The sequence below is a fragment of the Oncorhynchus tshawytscha genome, linkage group LG29, assembly GCF_018296145.1.
Source record: "Oncorhynchus tshawytscha isolate Ot180627B linkage group LG29, Otsh_v2.0, whole genome shotgun sequence".
Taxonomy (NCBI): domain Eukaryota; kingdom Metazoa; phylum Chordata; class Actinopteri; order Salmoniformes; family Salmonidae; genus Oncorhynchus; species Oncorhynchus tshawytscha.
Window position 1 is genome coordinate 25,043,729 of NC_056457.1, and position 17,500 is coordinate 25,061,228.

At 46.3% G+C, this 17,500-nt stretch overlaps 1 protein-coding gene across 3 annotated transcripts in view; it reads left to right on the forward strand.

Annotated features, from left to right (window-relative positions):
• The window catches only part of LOC112247560 (ribosomal protein S6 kinase alpha-3-like), a 38,167-nt gene that overhangs the window by 11,502 nt on the left and 9,165 nt on the right, over positions 1-17,500 (forward strand). For all 3 annotated transcript variants that reach the window (XM_042308511.1, XM_042308513.1, XM_042308514.1), the window contains 11 exons: positions 10,470-10,586; positions 10,863-10,944; positions 13,212-13,292; positions 13,375-13,454; positions 14,463-14,569; positions 14,703-14,740; positions 15,185-15,327; positions 15,885-15,955; positions 16,972-17,060; positions 17,184-17,248; positions 17,338-17,440. In XM_042308511.1, coding sequence (XP_042164445.1) covers positions 10,470-10,586; positions 10,863-10,944; positions 13,212-13,292; positions 13,375-13,454; positions 14,463-14,569; positions 14,703-14,740; positions 15,185-15,327; positions 15,885-15,955; positions 16,972-17,060; positions 17,184-17,248; positions 17,338-17,440 — 976 coding nt within the window. The remainder of the gene's footprint in view (positions 1-10,469; positions 10,587-10,862; positions 10,945-13,211; positions 13,293-13,374; positions 13,455-14,462; positions 14,570-14,702; positions 14,741-15,184; positions 15,328-15,884; positions 15,956-16,971; positions 17,061-17,183; positions 17,249-17,337; positions 17,441-17,500) is intronic.

A 17,500-nucleotide genomic window follows, 5' to 3' on the forward strand; every position in this document is an offset into this window, starting at 1 on the left:
AAGTATGCGCCTCGATCAGCCCTCTGTGGACTCTCTTGTATGTACACTCTTAATTAGGTTGCATAAGTGGCTTAGGGACACAGATTGCCTGGAATTCCTCTCTCGCAATCCATCGAAGCCACCGTCACACCGAGACTTAGAGCCTAATACACTTTCACACGCACACACACACACACACACACACACACACACACACACACACACACACACACACATACACACATACACACACACACACACACACACACACACACACACACACACACACACACACACACACACACACACACACACACACACACACACACACACACACACAGAGGCATGGAGGCTTAACACACACAGACCAGCTCCAGCACTATTAATACCATAGCACTGTTGTAGTGCTGTGTTTATCAGTCCATTCTTCTACATACTGTATTCACTAGAATAGTGACTGTACTATCTTTACTGATCTTAATGTCACTGTTCAAGTAAAGAAAAGTGTGGTTTAGAACTAGTAGAGGTCTGTCCTCCCAGAAGAACCTCAGGACTCATTGTTCTTGTTGTGTGGGGACAATTAGTGAGGTTGCGCTCATGGGGAAGGTGATAGGCCTCGCACAACAGCTGCCTGTAATCCCAGCTACGCTTTCATATCCTGAGACACACTTCTTTGTGCGTGTGTGCGTGCGTGCGTGTTTGTGTGCATTTTTCCCAGTGCGTGTGTGTGTGGATCTCCAGATCACATGATGGAAACTAAGGGTAGGAGGTTAAGGAGGGGTTTAAGGAGGGGTTTAAGGGGGGTTCAGGGGGATCCCAGTTTGGATATCTTGTGTTCCCCCTGACTGGGTCACAAACACACACCTCCCCTCACACACACTCCAACATGCTCTTAAACTTTCACTCACTCTGCCTCTCTCACACTCATCCGGTGCGTAGCTATCCAGAGGACAGTGTGTGGTTAGGTATGACTGAGGCCAAAGCAGTGTGTGTGTCTCTTGGTGTTTTAACTAGAGGACTAAGGACCAGACTCAAGGCTCTAGGATGTCTACTGATCCAAAACTTTACCGGAGATCTTACCAGGGACTGCACCGGAAACTCTACCGGGAAGGAGCGGGACCGGGGCCTGTTTACTAGGGCAGGATGGGGATGTTCTGACCCCCAGGGGGCTGTGAGTACAGAACTGTGTGTGTGTTCTGACCCCCATGGGGCTGTGAGTACAGAACTGTGTGTGTGCCGACCCCCAGGGAGCTGTGAGTACAGAACTGTGTGTGTTCCGACCCCCAGGGGGCTGTGAGTACATAACTGTGTGTGTTCCGACCCCCAGGGGGCTGTGAGTACAGAACTGTGTGTGTTCCGACCCCGGGGGCTGTGAGTACGGAACTGTGTGTGTGTTCCGACCCCCAGGGGGCTGTGAGTACGGAGCTGTGTGTGTGTTCCGACCCCCAGGGGCTGTGAGTACGGAACTGTGTGTGTGTTCCGACCCCCAGGGGGCTGTGAGTACAGAACTGTGTGTGTGTTCCGATCCCCAGGGGGCTGTGAGTACGGAGCTGTGTGTGTGTTCCGACCCCCAGGGGGCTGTGAGTACGGAACTGTGTGTGTGTTCCAATCCCCAGGGGGCTGTGAGTACGGAGCTGTGTGTGTGTTCCGATCCACAGGGGGCTGTGAGTACAGAACTGTGTGTGTGTTCCGACCCCCAGGGGGCTGTGAGTACAGAACTGTGTGTGTGTTCCGACCCCCAGGGGGCTGTGAGTACAGAACTGTGTGTGTGTTCCGACCCCCAGGGGGCTGTGAGTACAGAACTGTAGGTGTGTTCCGATCCCCAGGGGGCTGTGAGTACGGAGCTGTGTGTGTGTTCCGACCCCCAAGGGGCTGTGAGTACAGAACTGTGTGTGTGTTCCGATCCCCAGGGGGCTGTGAGTACGGAGCTGTGTGTGTGTTCCGACCCCCAGGGGTCTGTGAGTACAGAACTGTGTGTGTGTTCCGACCCCCAGGGGGCTGTGAGTACAGAACTGTGTGTGTGTTCCGACCCCCAGGGGTCTGTGAGTACAGAACTGTAGGTGTGTTCCGATCCCCAGGGGGCTGTGAGTACGGAGCTGTGTGTGTGTTCCGACCCCCAAGGGGCTGTGAGTACAGAACTGTGTGTGTGTTCCGATCCCCAGGGGGCTGTGAGTACGGAGCTGTGTGTGTGTTCCGACCCCCAGGGGCTGTGAGTACAGAACTGTGTGTGTGTTCCGACCCCCAGGGGGCTGTGAGTACAGAACTGTGTGTGTGTTCCGACCCCCAGGGGGCTGTGAGTACAGAACTGTAGGTGTGTTCCGACCCCCAGGGGGCTGTGAGTACGGAACTGTGTGTGTGTTCCGACCCCCAAGGGGCTGTGAGTACAGAACTGTGTGTGTGTTCCGATCCCCAGGGGGCTGTGAGTACGGAGCTGTGTGTGTGTTCCGACCCCCAGGGGTCTGTGAGTACAGAACTGTGTGTGTGTTCCGACCCCCAGGGGTCTGTGAGTACAGAACTGTGTGTGTGTTCCGACCCCCAGGGGTCTGTGAGTACAGAACTGTGTGTGTGTTCCGACCCCCAGGGGGCTGTGAGTACAGAACTGTGCGTGTGTTCCGACCCCCAGGGGTCTGTGAGTACAGAACTGTAGGTGTGTTCCGACCCCCAGGGAGCTGTGAGTACAGAACTGTAGGTGTGTTCCGACCCCCAGGGGGCTGTGAGTACAGAACTGTGTGTGTGTTCCGACCCCCAGGGGCTGTGAGTACAGAACTGTAGGTGTGTTCCGACCCCCAGGGGCTGTGAGTACAGAACTGTGCGTGTGTTCCGACCCCCAGGGGCTGTGAGTACAGAACTGTGTGTGTGTTCCGACCCCCAGGGGTCTGTGAGTACAGAACTGTGTGTGTGTTCCGACCCCCAGGGGGCTGTGAGTACAGAACTGTGTGTGTGTTCTGACCCCCAGGGGGCTGTGAGTACAGAACTGTGTGTGTGTTCCGACCCCCAGGGGTCTGTGAGTACAGAACTGTAGGTGTGTTCCGACCCCCAGGGGTCTGTGAGTACAGAACTGTAGGTGTGTTCCGACCCCCAGGGGGCTGTGAGTACAGAACTGTAGGTGTGTTCCGACCCCCAGGGGGCTGTGAGTACAGAACTGTAGGTGTGTTCCGACCCCCAGGGGTCTGTGAGTACAGAACTGTAGGTGTGTTCCGACCCCCAGGGGGCTGTGAGTACAGAACTGTAGGTGTGTTCCGACCCCCAGGGGGCTGTGAGTACAGAACTGTGTGTGTGTTCCGACCCCCAGGGGGCTGTGAGTACAGAACTGTGTGTGTATAGAAATGCTATGCTGGAGTGTGTGTGTCGGGTTACTGCTGTCTGTCCTTGAGCTGATGTGGACTTAAACTTGCCTCAGGTGTTTGTCTGTGTTTATTTCAGAATTAAAATAATAATTCTGAAAGATAATTCCATGGAAGATAGAGAATATTCCATCTAACATTATTCTCTTGTGTGATGCTGTTCTTTTCTCTGTAGTTTTTTCTCTCCGATTTATATGTTGCTCATTACAATGACTCTTGATTAGATCTGTACACTTCATTAGTTTAATTGACGTCAATAAATGAATTGGCCCACGCAGCTACAGTGGGATTGAGTTCTAGTGATCTGGGAGGGTTGGAATACACTCCCTCTTTAGTTTAATGACACACATGCGCGCGCTCATGCACGTCGTACGCACTATTTGTGGTGGCATGGAACACGAATGGTGTGGTTGTATAAGAAAAAGGTGATGTGTGTGTGTGTGTGTGTGTGTGTGTGTGTGTGTGTGTGTGTGTGTGTGTGTGTGTGTGTGTGTGTGTGTGTGTGTGTGTGTGTGTGCAGGTGTTATACAGTTTTAATCCTGTGATTAAGAAGTGCTATATGAGCATCATCTCTGATCCTCCATCTGTGGTGTGATTCTCACACACACACACACACACACACACACACACACAGAAATACCTCATGGTTCGAACAGGCTGAAATATCTCAACACCTACAGTTGAAGTCAGACGTTTACATACACCTTAGCCAAATACATTTAAACTCAGTTTTTCACAATTCCTGTGTCACGCCCTGACCGTAGATTGCTTTGTATGTTTCTATTTTTAGTTTGGTCAGGGTGTGATGTGGGTGGGTATTCTATGTTGTAGGTCTAGGTTTTCTTTTTCTATGTGTTTGGCCTGGTATGGTTCTCAATCAGAGGCAGCTGTCTATCGTTGTCTCTGATTGAGAGCCATACTTAGGCAGCCTGGTTTCCCATTTTGAGTTGGGTGATTATATTCTGGTTAGTGTTTGTTGCACCTGTCAGAACTGTTCGGTTATGGTTTTGTTGGGGTTCATTCTGGATTAAAAGTATTATGGACACGTACCACGCTGCACTTTGGTCCTCCTCTCCTTCCACCAATGGAAATCGTTACATCCTGATATTTAATCTTAGTAAAAATTCAGTTAGGATCACCACTTTATTTTAAGAATATAAAATGTCAGAGTAATAGTAGAGAAAATGATTTATTTCAGCTTTTATTTATTTCATTACATTCCCACTGGGTCAGAAGTTTACATACACTCAATTAGTATTTGGTAGCATTGCTTTTAAATTGTTTAACTTGAGTCACACGTTTCTGGTAGCCTTCCACAAGCTTCCCACAATAAGTTGGATGAATTTTGGCCCATTCCTCCTGACACACGCATTTTCAGTTCTGCCCACAAATGTTCTATAGGATTGAGGTCAGGGCTTTGTGATGGCTACTCCAATACCTTGACTTTGTTGTCCTTAAGCCATTTTGCCTCAACTCTGGAAGTATGCTTGGGGTCATTGTCCATTTGGAAGACCAATTTGCGACCAAGCTTTAACTTCCTGACAGATGTCTTGAGATGTCTTTTTCCTCCAAACATAATGATGGTCATTACAGCCAAGCAGTTCTATTTTTGTTTCATCAGACCAGAGGACATTTCTCCAAAAAATACAATCTTTGTCCTGCCGCTGCAATCTGTAGTCTGGCTTTTTTTATGGTGGTTTTGGAGCAGTGGCTTCTTCCTTGCTGAGCGGCCTTTCAGGTTATGTCGATATAGGGCTTGTTTTACTGTGGATATAGATACTTTTGTATCCGTTTCTTCCAGCATCTTCACAAGGTCATTTTCTGCTGTTCTGGGATTGATTTCACTTTTCGCACCAAAGTACATTCATCTCCAGGAGACAGAATGCGTCTCCTTCCTGAGCGGTATGACGGCTGCGTGGTCCCATGGTGTTTCTACTTGCGCACTATTGATTGTACAGATGAACGTGGTACCTTCAGGTGTTTAGAAATTGCTCCCAAGGATGAACCAGACTTGTGGAGGTCTACAATTTTTTTCTGAGGTCTTGACCGATTTCTTTATTTTCCCATGATGTCAAGCCAAGAGGCACTGAGTTTGAAGGTAGGCCTTGAAATACATCCACAGGTACACCTCCAATTGACTCAAATGATGTCAATTAGCCTATCAGAAGCTTCTAAAGACATTACATACTTTTCTGGAATTTTCCAAGCTGTTTAAAGGCACAGTCAACTTGGTGTATGTAAACTTCTGATCCACTGGAATTGTGATACAGTGAATTATAAGTGAAATAATCTGTCTGTAAACAATAGTTGGAAAAATTACTTCTGTCAGGCACAATGTAGATGTCCTAATCGACTTGCCAAAAATATAGTTTGTTAACAAGAAATTTGTGGAGTTGTTGAATAACGAGTTTTAATGACCCCAACCTAAGTGTATGTAAACTTCAGACTTCAACTGTATGTGTGTCCAGACCTCAGTATTTCCAACTGAAACTTCCTACCAGCTCTCACATCAGAGTTAGACGTTCATCCATTTCTTAAATGTCAAATTTTCAAAGTGTTTAAGTTCAGTTCAGGCATTAGCTCCAAATTGTTATGGTTAGGCATTCACTCTAAATGGTTATGGTTAGGCATTATCTCTAAATGGTTATGGTTAGGCATTCACTCTAAATGGTTACGGTTAGGCATTCACTCTAAATGGTTACGGTTAGGCATTCACTCTAAATGGTTACGGTTAGGCATTCACTCTAAATGGTTATGGTTAGGCATTATTCACTCTAAATGGTTACGGTTAGGCATTCACTCTAAATGGTTATGGTTAGGCATTATCTCTAAATGGTTACGGTTAGGCATTATCTCTAAATGGTTACGGTTAGGCATTAGCTCTAAATGGTTACGGTTAGGCATTAGCTCTAAATGGTTCATGATGCTCTCTGCGCTTTTAACGGACCTCTGAGACTATCACAGTGCAGGTGCATTTATACGGAGACTTGATTACACACAGGTGGATTGTGTTTATCATCATTAGTCATTTAGGTCAACATTGGATCATTCAGAGATCCTCACTGAACTTCTGGAGAGAGTTTGCTGCACTGAAAGTAAAGGGGCTGAATAATTTTGCACGCCCAATTTTTCAGTTTTTGATTTGTTAAAAAAGTTTGAAATATCCAATAAATGTCGTTCCACTTCATGATTGTGTCCCATTTGTTGTTGATTCTTCACAAAAAATACAGTTTTATATCTTTATGTTTGAAGCCTGAAATGTGGCAAAAGGTCGCAAAGTTCAAGGGGGCCGAATACTTTCGCAAGGCACTGTATGTGTTCATATGAGCAATGCTCCCTCTAAGCTGTGTTGGTGCATCCCCGAGACTGAACTTTTCAGAGCAGTGGTCACCAACTGGTGTAGGTGTTTTTTGGATTCATCTCGGGCTGTTGACAGTAGGTACACCCGATTCAGCTGCCCTTTGCGCCAGGTAGCCGAACTGTTGCCAATTTGAATAATTTCATGTGTCCGAAGGTACAATCCTCTGCCTTCCCGGCAGGCCCAGAGAGCAAATCAAGCGCACTTTAGTCATACCATCGGCTCATAGACCGGTGGCTCAGACGACCGTGTCTGCAGTAATGTAGCAGGCATAAAAGAAAGCTACTGCAAGTTGATACTGTGAGATTTCAAAACATTTAAAAACATGACTAGAGAGACTGTCAACGAATACAGCAAAGAGCTGCTGTTTTTATGAGTGAGTTCATGTTTAAGTTCTTACTCAGCCCTGTCAACACTTTGTATTCAACACTTTTCTGAACCATAAAATGTGCGTTCTTCCTATTTCCACTCAGCGCTACAACAAGCAGTGCAGCAACAATGAATGAGTAGGAAAGTGTATCTATAGGCTTGTGTTCTTGTTATTATTAGTAGCTTGGGTCTTTCTTAATATCGAAGAATATTTCACTTTTTCTGTTCATCAGAGTAACAACATGAATTTGTGCTTGAGGCAGAAATAATACGGTGCGACTCGATTTTGGCCATCAGCTGAAAGACGGTGTCCCTTTTTGGTCAGTGTCAGTGGAGGAAAGGGAGAGAGGAAGGATGTTGAGAGACGGACCCTCAGTCTGCCTCAGTATCAGAAAAGGTTGGTGACCACTGTTCTAGAGTTTTCCCTGTTAACACTATCAACGTTTCCCTCTACTGTGGCAATTGTGATCGAATCAACGCAATATTATGCACTTTCAATGCAATATACCAAAACAAACTATGCAAGAGCTTTTGTTGTAGGCAGAACGCGTCGGAGTAGGATTCTAGTGCATTGACACACACTACTCAGCCCATACTCTACATAGACCGGTGATTGTAGGAACGATCAGAGCTGCAGTAGGCCTACATGCAAATAAAGCATTTCCATATATGGATCTGTGCCATTTACTTTGAACTGGACTGTGTTTACAACGTGAGTGGTCGTGAGTAGATGCACTTGTTTTGAGATCAAAGCGAGAACTACATGTGCATATTTGTACATATATGTTCATATGCTTTGCTAGTTAGTGAGTTATTAGCCCAGTTATAGATCATCTGTAGTCAGCAATAGAGGAGTGATTGCTTCCTACAAGAGCACAAAACATGTACATTTATAGGCAACTTTGAAAAGAAAGTCAGGTAAAGACCTTTTTTTTTAACTTAAAGTGGCAGTGTTGTATTTTAAGACAGGCTTGAATAAGCTAAGTAGCCAATAGGCAGAGGGTAGCATCATGTCTGATTCTCTGTAATAATGGTATGGGGATAATAATGCATTTTATTTTGTAAAGTGGTTTCTTGCATCAAACAACACTACAACATTTTCAGTCACCTGCTTGTCTGACCGACAACTGGATAAACAGGTTAATGTGTCACTTCCTGACCTTAGTTCCTTTTTTATGTCTCTGTTTTAGTTTGATCAGGGCGTGAGTTGGAGTGGGAATTCTATGTTTTGTATTCTATGTTTTGTATTTCTGGTTTTGGCCTGGTATGGTTCCCAATCAGAGGCATCTGTCATTCGTTGTCTCTGGTTGAGAACCACACTTAGGCAGCCTGTTTTCCCACTATGGGTGGTGGGTAGTTGTTTTCTGTGTTTGTGTTTTACCATACAAAACTGTTTCGGTTTTTCATTTATTTCTCTTGTTCTTTTGTATTCTGTGTTCAGTTTAATAAATATATTATGGACACTTACCACGCTGCGCTTTGGTCCGATATTTCATACTCCTCGTCAGAGGAAGAAGAAAATCGTTACATAATGTCAAGCCCTGCATGTTTCTTTTCAAAGGTCTCATGGAAAGTAGGCCTACATTGAACACCACACATTGGCTGCTACTGTAGGCTGAATGATAGAACAGCTATTTCCATGTTAACATTTCATGGGATGTATTTTCTCCATTGTTTTTGAAGGTAGGCCACTTTGGTAGCCCTACATAATGATCAAATAGTCACAGTAGCCTGCCTACATGGCCACTGTTAGAACTGGAACTTAAAGAGGGTACAGCCTGTGCTCACACTAAATATGCACTGGAAGTTGCACAGAATTTTCACAATGTTCAAATTTGCTCAGCCGCCCGAAAAGAATTTGAGGGAACATTGCATATGATGGTTATAAAGCTGTATATGAGCTCCATCCTGTTAGTGACATCTGGAGATGTGGACAAATTTGCATACAGAGGTGTGAAATTCCATATTTGGGCGTTGATGACATGAGCTGTGAAACAGGAGGGGGCGGGGGAATTGAGGTGGTTGTGGAGGTGGGGGCAGTAGAGGGATGGGGTGGAGAGTGACCACTGTTGGTGTCTCTCTCTCTCTCGCTTTTCAGAGATAGATGAAGCTGATCTAGAATGAGTGGTGGGGGAGGCAGAGGAGAGACAGGGAAAAATGTACACATGCACACGCATGCACACGCACACACAACGCAGTGTGAAGTCATTGGTTACTCTGAGGTAGCAGAAGGATTAAGGATGGCACCATGGCAACTGCAAGGCTAGCTGTCCATCGTTGGCTTACTGTGTATCTAAGTTGTGTTTGGAGTGTGTTGTGTGTGTAGAAATGTACAGTTGAAGTCGGACGTTTACATACACCTTAGCCAAATACATTTAAACTCAGTTTAACAATTCCTGACATTTAATCCCAGTAAAAATGACCTGTTTTAGGTCAGTTAGGATCACCACTTTATTTTAAGAAAATGAAATGTCAGAATAATAGAAGAGACAATTAATTATTTTAGCTTTTCTTTCTTTCATCACATTCCCAGTGGGTCAGAAGTTTACATACACTCAATTAGTATTTGGTAGCATTGCCTTTAAATGGTTTAATTTAGGTCAAACGTTTTGGGTAGCCTTCAACATGCTTCCCACAATAAGTTGCAAACCGTAGTCTGGCTTTTTAATGGCGGTTTTGGAGTAGTGGCTTCTTCCTTGCTGAGCGACCTTTCAGGTATGTCGATATGGACTTGTTTTACTGTGGATATAGATACTTTTGTACCTGTGTCCTCCAGCATCTTCAAAAGGTCCTTTGCTGTTGTTCTGGGATTCATTTGCACTTTTTGCACCAAAGTACGTTCATCTCTAGGAGACAGAACGAGTCTCCTTCCTGAGCGGTATGACGGCTGTGTGGTTCCATGGTGTTAATACTTGCGTACTATTGTTTGTACAGATGAACATGGTACCTTCAGGCGTTTGTAAATTGCTCCCAAGGATGAACCAGACTTGTGGAGGTCTACAATTTTTATTCTGAGGTCTTGGCTGATTTCTTTTGATTTTCCCATGATGTCAAGCAAAGAGGCACAGAGTTTGAAGGTTGGCCTTGAAATACATACACAGGTACACCTCCAATTGACTCAAATGATGTCAATTAGCCTATCAGAAACATCTAAAGCCATGACATAATTTTCTGGAATTTTCCAAGCTGTTTAAAGGCACAGTCAATTTAGTGTATGTAAACTTCTGACCCACTGGAATTGTGATACAGTGAAATATAAGTGAAATAATCAGTCTGTAAACAATAGTTGGAAAAATGACTTGTGTCATGCACAAAGTAGATGTCCTAACCGTCTTGCCAAAACTACAGTGTGTTAACAAGACATTTGTGGAGTGGTTGAAAAACTTCCGACTTCAACTGTATGTGTGTCTGTCCAACAGGAGGACGAGAGTGTCAATGAAATCAACATCACCAACCATACCAAGGAGGGGTCAGAGAAGGGTGACCCTCGACAGTTCGAGCTCCGCAAGGTCCTAGGACAAGGCTCCTTCGGAAAGGTCTGTGGGTGTGGGTGTGTGCGTGTGTGTGTGTGTGTGTGTGCATGTGTGTGTGTGTGTGTTTGATTCCACTGATGTTTATATTACTTATCCTTATGACAGAGAGTTGCTATAGCAACCACAAGGTAAGGGCCCTTCACACCTTGTCATCTTTTTTGAATGAACGATTGTGTGTGTGTGCGTTTTCATGTTTGTCGTTCATCTTTCACCTTTTTCCCCAACATTTATTCTTGTGTGTGTGTGTGTGTGCGTGTGATGTGTGATGTGTGTGTGTAGGTGTTCCTGGTCAAGAAGGCTACAGGTCCAGATGCAGGACAGCTCTATGCCATGAAGGTTCTGAAGAAAGCCACACTGAAAGGTAATGAGGGATGGAGAGGGAGGTAGAGGGGAGGTGATTTCAGAGCAGAAGTACATTTTTCTCTCCTGGAATCATGTCAGTGTGACATATTATCAGGGCCTCACGTTAGAATGGCAAGCCGCTGCTCTCCACAAGGTTGGGCGTTGAAGTAGTGGAAAGTTCCATCACTCATTTGAAGCTGAGGGCAGCAGCGCCTCCCCAAAAGTGCTGTGGTTAAATCCCCTTGGCCATGAACCTCTAGCCCCCCCCCATTGGGAGGCAATGTAATAGCCCTGTTTGTTGGAAATGGAACATGCTTTATATCAGAGAGACAACCATCACCATCTGCTGGCCACACACCTCATATTCATCAACAGTGATTCTGCTCTCTCTCTCTCTCTCTCTCTCCCTCTCTCTTTCTCTCTCTTCTCTTGTCTCTCTCTTTCTCTTTTATTTCTTACTCTCTCTCTATCTTTCTCTCTCTCTCTCTCCCTCTCTCTCGCCACTCCTCCTCCTCCTCCTCTCTTGTTGATTTTATATTTGTTTCCCTCCTTTATTCAATTACTCATCCATTGCCATCTGGGAGCCACTTTCATGCCAAGAAAGAGAGAGAGGGAGAGGGAAAGGCAGAGAGATAGATAGATAGATAGATAGATAGATAGAGGAAGGGGAAAGGGAGAGAGATAGATGGAATAAGGGGGAAAGGGAGAGAGATAGATAAAGGGGGAAAGGGAGAGAGATGGGGGAAAGGGAGAGAGATAGATGGAAGAAGAGGGAAAGGAAGAGAGAGAGATGGAAGGGGGAGACAGAAAGATAGGGAATAAAGATATATAGAGGGAGGTAGATAGGTAGAGGGGAATAAAGATATATAGAGGGAGGTAGATAGGTAGAGGGGAATAAAGATATATAGAGGGAGGGGGATAGGTAGAGGGAATAAAGATATATAGAGGGAGGTAGATAGGTAGAGGGGAATAAAGATATATAGAGGGAGGTAGATAGGTAGAGGGGAATAAAGATATATAGAGGGAGGTAGATAGGTAGAGGGGAATAAATATATATAGAGGGAGGTGGATAGGTAGAGGGGAATAAATATATATAGAGGGAGGTAGATAGGTAGAGGGGAATAAAGATATATAGAGGGAGGGGGATAGGTAGAGGGGAATAAAGATATATAGAGGGAGGGGATAGGTAGAGGGAATAAAGATATATAGAGGGAATAAAGATATATAGAGGGAGGTAGATAGGTAGAGGGAATAAAGATATATAGAGGGAGGGGATAGGTAGAGAGGAATAAAGATATATAGAGGGAGGGGATAGGTAGAGGGAATAAAGATATATAGAGGGAGGGGATAGGTAGAGGGAATAAAGATATATAGAGGGAGGGGGATAGGTAGAGGGAATAAAGATATATAGAGGGAGGTAGATAGGTAGAGGGGAATAAAAATATATAGAGGGAGATAGATAGGTAGAGGGGAATAAAGATATATAGAGGGAGGGGATAGGTAGAGGGGAATAAAGATATATAGAGGGAGGGAGATAGGTAGAGGGGAATAAAGATATATAGAGGGAGGGGATAGGTAGAGGGAATAAAGATATATAGAGGGGTAGATAGGTAGAGGGGAATAAAGATATATAGAGGGAGATAGATAGGTAGAGGGAATAAAGATATATAGAGGGAGGTAGATAGGTAGAGGGGAATAAATATATATAGAGGGAGGGGATAGGTAGAGGGAATAAAGATATATAGAGGGAGGTAGATAGGTAGAGGGGAATAAAGATATATAGAGGGAGGGGATAGGTAGAGGGGAATAAAGATATATAGAGGGAGGGGATAGGTAGAGGGAATAAAGATATATAGAGGGAATAAAGATATATAGAGGGAGGTAGATAGGTAGAGGGAATAAAGATATATAGAGGGAGGGGATAGGTAGAGAGGAATAAAGATATATAGAGGGAGGGGGATAGGTAGAGGGAATAAAGATATATAGAGGAGGGGATAGGTAGAGGGGAATAACGATATATAGAGGGAGGGGGATAGGTAGAGGGAATAAAGATATATAGAGGGAGGTAGATAGGTAGAGGGGAATAAAAATATATAGAGGGAGGTAGATAGGTAGAGGGGAATAAAGATATATAGAGGGAGGGGGATAGGTAGAGGGGAATAAAGATATATAGAGGGAGGGAGATAGGTAGAGGGGAATAAAGATATATAGAGGGACTCTGTATGTTTTAATACTGTGTGTGTGTGTGTGTGTGTGTGTGTGTGTGTGTGTGTGTGTGTGTTGCAGTGCGTGACAGGGTGAGGACTAAGATGGAGAGAGACATTCTGGTGGAGGTCAACCATCCCTTCATCGTTAAACTGCACTATGGTGAGTTAGCCAATCACAGCTCAGTATTACAGTGAGTCAATAACAACATCAGTCCCCTGGTAACCAATCAGATGTCTCTCAGCATTCCAAACAGAAGGGAAACTCTACCTCATCCTGGACTTCCTACGAGGAGGAGACCTCTTCACACGACTGTCTAAAGAGGTGAGGGCATGTGTGTGGCGTGTGTGTTGGAGTGGCGTTGGTGTGGCGTGTGTGTTGGTGTGGCGTTGGTGTGGCGTGTGTGTTGGTGTGGCGTGTGTGTTGGAGTGGCGTTGGTGTGCCGTGTGTGTTGGTGTGGCGTTGGTGTGGCGTGTGTGTTGGAGTGGCGTTGGTGTGGCGTGTGTGTTGGTGTGGCGTTGGTGTGGCGTGTGTGTTGGAGTGGCGTTGGTGTGGCGTGTGTGTTGGAGTGGCGTTGGTGTGGCGTGTGTGTTGGAGTGGCGTTGGTGTGGCGTGTGTGTTGGAGTGGCGTTGGTGTGGCGTGTGTGTTGGTGTGGCGTTGGTGTGGCGTGTGTGTTGGAGTGGCGTTGGTGTGGCGTGTGTGTTGGAGTGGCGTTGGTGTGGCGTGTGTGTTGGAGTGGCGTTGGTGTGGCGTGTGTGTTGGTGTGGCGTTGGTGTGGCGTGTGTGTTGGTGTGGAGTGTGTGTTGGTGTGGCGTGTGTGTTGGTGTGGAGTGTGTGTTGGTGTGGCGTGTGTGTTGGTGTGGCGTGTGTGTTGGTGTGGCGTGTGTGTTGGTGTGGCGTGTGTGTTGGTGTGGCGTGTGTGTTGGTGTGGCGTGTGTGTTGTTGTGGAGTGTGTGTTGGTGTGGCGTGTGTGTTGTTGTGGAGTGTGTGTTGGTGTGGAGTGGCGTTGGTGTGGCGTGTGTGTTGGAGTGGCGTTGGTGTGGCGTGTGTGTTGTTGTGGAGTGTGTGTTGTTGTGGAGTGTGTGTTGGTGTGGCGTGTGTGTTGGTGTGGCTTGTGTGTTGGTGTGGCGTGTGTGTTGGTGTGGCGTGTGTGTTGGTGTGGCGTGTGTGTTGGTGTGGCGGGTGTGTTGGTGCGGCGTGTGTGTTGGTGTGGCGTGTGTGTTGGTGTGGCGTGTGTGTTGGTGTGGCGGGTGTGTTGGTGTGGCGTGTGTGTTGGTGTGGCGTGTGTGTTGGTGTGGAGTGTCTCACCCTCCTCTCCTCTCTTTGTGTAGGTGATGTTCACAGAGGAGGATGTGAAGTTCTACCTGGCAGAGTTGGCCCTGGCGCTGGACCACCTTCACAGCCTGGGCATCATCTACAGAGACCTCAAACCAGAGAAGTACACACACTCACACACACACACACACACACACACACACACACACACACACACACACACACACACACACACACACACACACACACACACACGTTTAGTATCTTTGTCCAAAGATCCATTTCTGTCTTTTCAGCATTCTGCTTGACGAGGAGGGACACATTAAGCTGACGGGTGAGTGATATCAGACCTGTGTGTGTGTGTGTGTGTGTGTGTGTGTGTGTGTGTTGATGTGTGTGTGTCTGTGTGTGTGTGTGTGTGTGTGTTGATGTGTGTGTGTGTGTTGATGTGTGTGTGTCTGTGTGTGTTGATGTGTGTGTGTGTGTGTGTGTGTGTGTTGTGTGTGTGTGTGTGTGTGTGTGTGTGTGTATGTGTGTGTGTGTATGTTGATGTGTGTGTGTGTGTGTGTTGATGTGTGTGTGTGTGTATGTGTATGTGTTGATGTGTGTGTGTGTGTGTTGATGTGTGTGTGTGTGTGTTGATGTGTGTGTGTGTGGTTTGTTTTTCAATTTGAATGTGTCTATTCTTATTGCAGACGGTATGTCCTGAGAACAAAGCTTACTCGTGTGTTGATGTGTGTGTGTGTGTGTGTGTGTGTGTTGATGTGTGTGCGTGTAGACTTCGGCCTCAGTAAGGAGTCTATAGACCATGAGAACAAGGCCTATTCGTTCTGTGGGACAGTGGAGTACATGGCTCCGGAGGTGGTCAACAGGAGAGGTCACACCACCAGCGCTGATTGGTGGTCCTACGGCGTGCTCATGGTGAGAGGGGTGGGGCCACACACCTTATATGGTTTATTTACCTGTTCCTTATTTGTGTTGTGTTACAGGTTGTGGTTAGGTTGTGGTTAGGTAGTGGTTAGGTTGTCGTTAGGTTGTAGTTAGGTAGTCGGTAGGTAGTAGTTGGGTAGTAGTTAGGTTCTAGTTAGGTAGTCGGTAGGTAGTAGTTAGGTAGTGGTTAGGTTGTCGTTAGGTTGTAGTTAGGTAGTCGGTAGGTAGTAGTTAGGTAGTGGTTAGGTTGTCGTTAGATTGTAGTTAGGTAGTCGGTAGGTAGTAGTTAGGTAGTGGTTAGGTTGTCGTTAGGTTGTAGTTAGGTAGTCGGTAGGTAGTAGTTAGGTTGTCGTTAGGTTGTAGTTAGGTAGTCGGTAGGTAGTGGTTAGGCTGTCGTTAGGTTGTAGTTAGGTAGTCGGTAGGTAGTAGTTAGGTATTGGTTAGGTTGTAGTTAGGTAGTCGGTAGGTAGTAGTTAGGTAGTAGTTACGTTGTAGTTGGGTTGGTTGGTAGGTTGTGTGAAACTCTTCATCTCTTCATCCTCTGGCAGTTTGAGATGCTGACCGGAACACTACCATTCCAGGGGAAAGACCGCAAGGAGACCATGACCATGATCCTCAAGTGAGTCTCTTCCACCGGGTCTTTTTTCATCTCACTGGAGCAATGTGTTTACAAGACTGTGTTTGAATTTGTTCTATGCTGAGGCAGCTGAGAACTAGTAGTTCCACTCAGCAGGAGGGCATTATGGATGGACAGACTAGAAGAGTGATAAAAGCAGGAAAATGGACATAGCTAAGTGGGCTGTTAGATGTTGATGACAGACAGGGGGGAGATACAGGGAGGGTATGAGAGAGAGAGAGGAAGAGAGGAGAGAGAGAGAGAGGGAAAGGGAAGAGGGGAGAGATGGAGAGGGAGGGGGTGGAGAGAGAGAGGAGGAAGAGGGGAGAGAGGGGGAGAGGGGAGAGAGAGAGAGAGAGAGAGAGGAAGGGGTAGAGGGGAGAGATGGAGAGAGAGAGAGAGAGGGGGATGGAGAGAGAGGAGGAAGAGGGGAGAGAGAGAGAGAGAGAGAGGGGGAGGGGAAAGAGGGGAGAGAGAGAGAGAGGAAGGGGGTAGAGGGGAGAGATGGAGAGAGAGAGAGAGAGAAGGAGGGGAAAGAGAGAGAGAGAGAGAGAGAGAGAGAGAGAGAGAGAGGGGGAAGGGGGAAGAGGGGAGAGATGGGGAGAGAGAGGAGGAGAGAGGAAGGGTGGAAGAGGGGAGAGATGGAGAGAAAGAGGGGGGTAAAGCAGGAGAGAGATGGAATGGTAAAGAGAGGAAGGGTGCAGGAAAGTGCAAAATAAATGGGATGGGTAAGAGCGATTTCAACACAGAATGATTTATCTCTCCCTCTCAGTGGAAAATGTTGAGAATGTTTCTTTCTCTAGGCTGCTGAGATGGTTTCTGTTAAACGCTGAGTTAGTTTCCTGTGTGTGTTACTGATACTGGGTGTCTGGACTTCAGCATTCAGTCAGATTGAATACAGGTTGATATGTGATGACTGTGTCAATAACTGCACTGTCTCATGTACTCTATTGTCCCTCTATCACTGCCTTCCCTTCTGCGTTCCTTCCATTCTTTCTTTTACCTGTCCCTCTCCTCAGGGCTAAGTTGGGGATGCCACAGTTTTTGAGTTCCGAAGCCCAGAGTCTCCTGAGGAACCTTTTCAAACGCAACCCTACTAACAGGCTAGGTAACACAACCTGATCTTAGGTCAGGGTTAAGATTTCCCCCTAATGGTTAATGTTAGGATTGAGGGAGGTAATCTGATCCCAGATCTGTGCTGAAGTGTAACTTCTGGTTCTGTTCTCTGTAGGGGCCGGCCCAGACGGAGTGGAGGAGATTAAAAGACATCACTTCTACTGCACCATAGACTGGAACGTGAGTGATGAGACGTCTCTTCTCACTGTGTTTCAGAGGCTGTAGTGTCAGTATATACCATATCATGTGTTCTCTATCTCTGTGTGTAGAAACTGTTCCGTAGAGAGCTCCACCCTCCCTTCAAACCTGCTACGGGACGACCTGACGACACCTTCTATTTCGACCCAGAGTTCACCGCTAAAACACCCAAAGGTACACACACACGCACACACACACACTTGCGTGCGCACACACACGTCTCTCTATCCATCC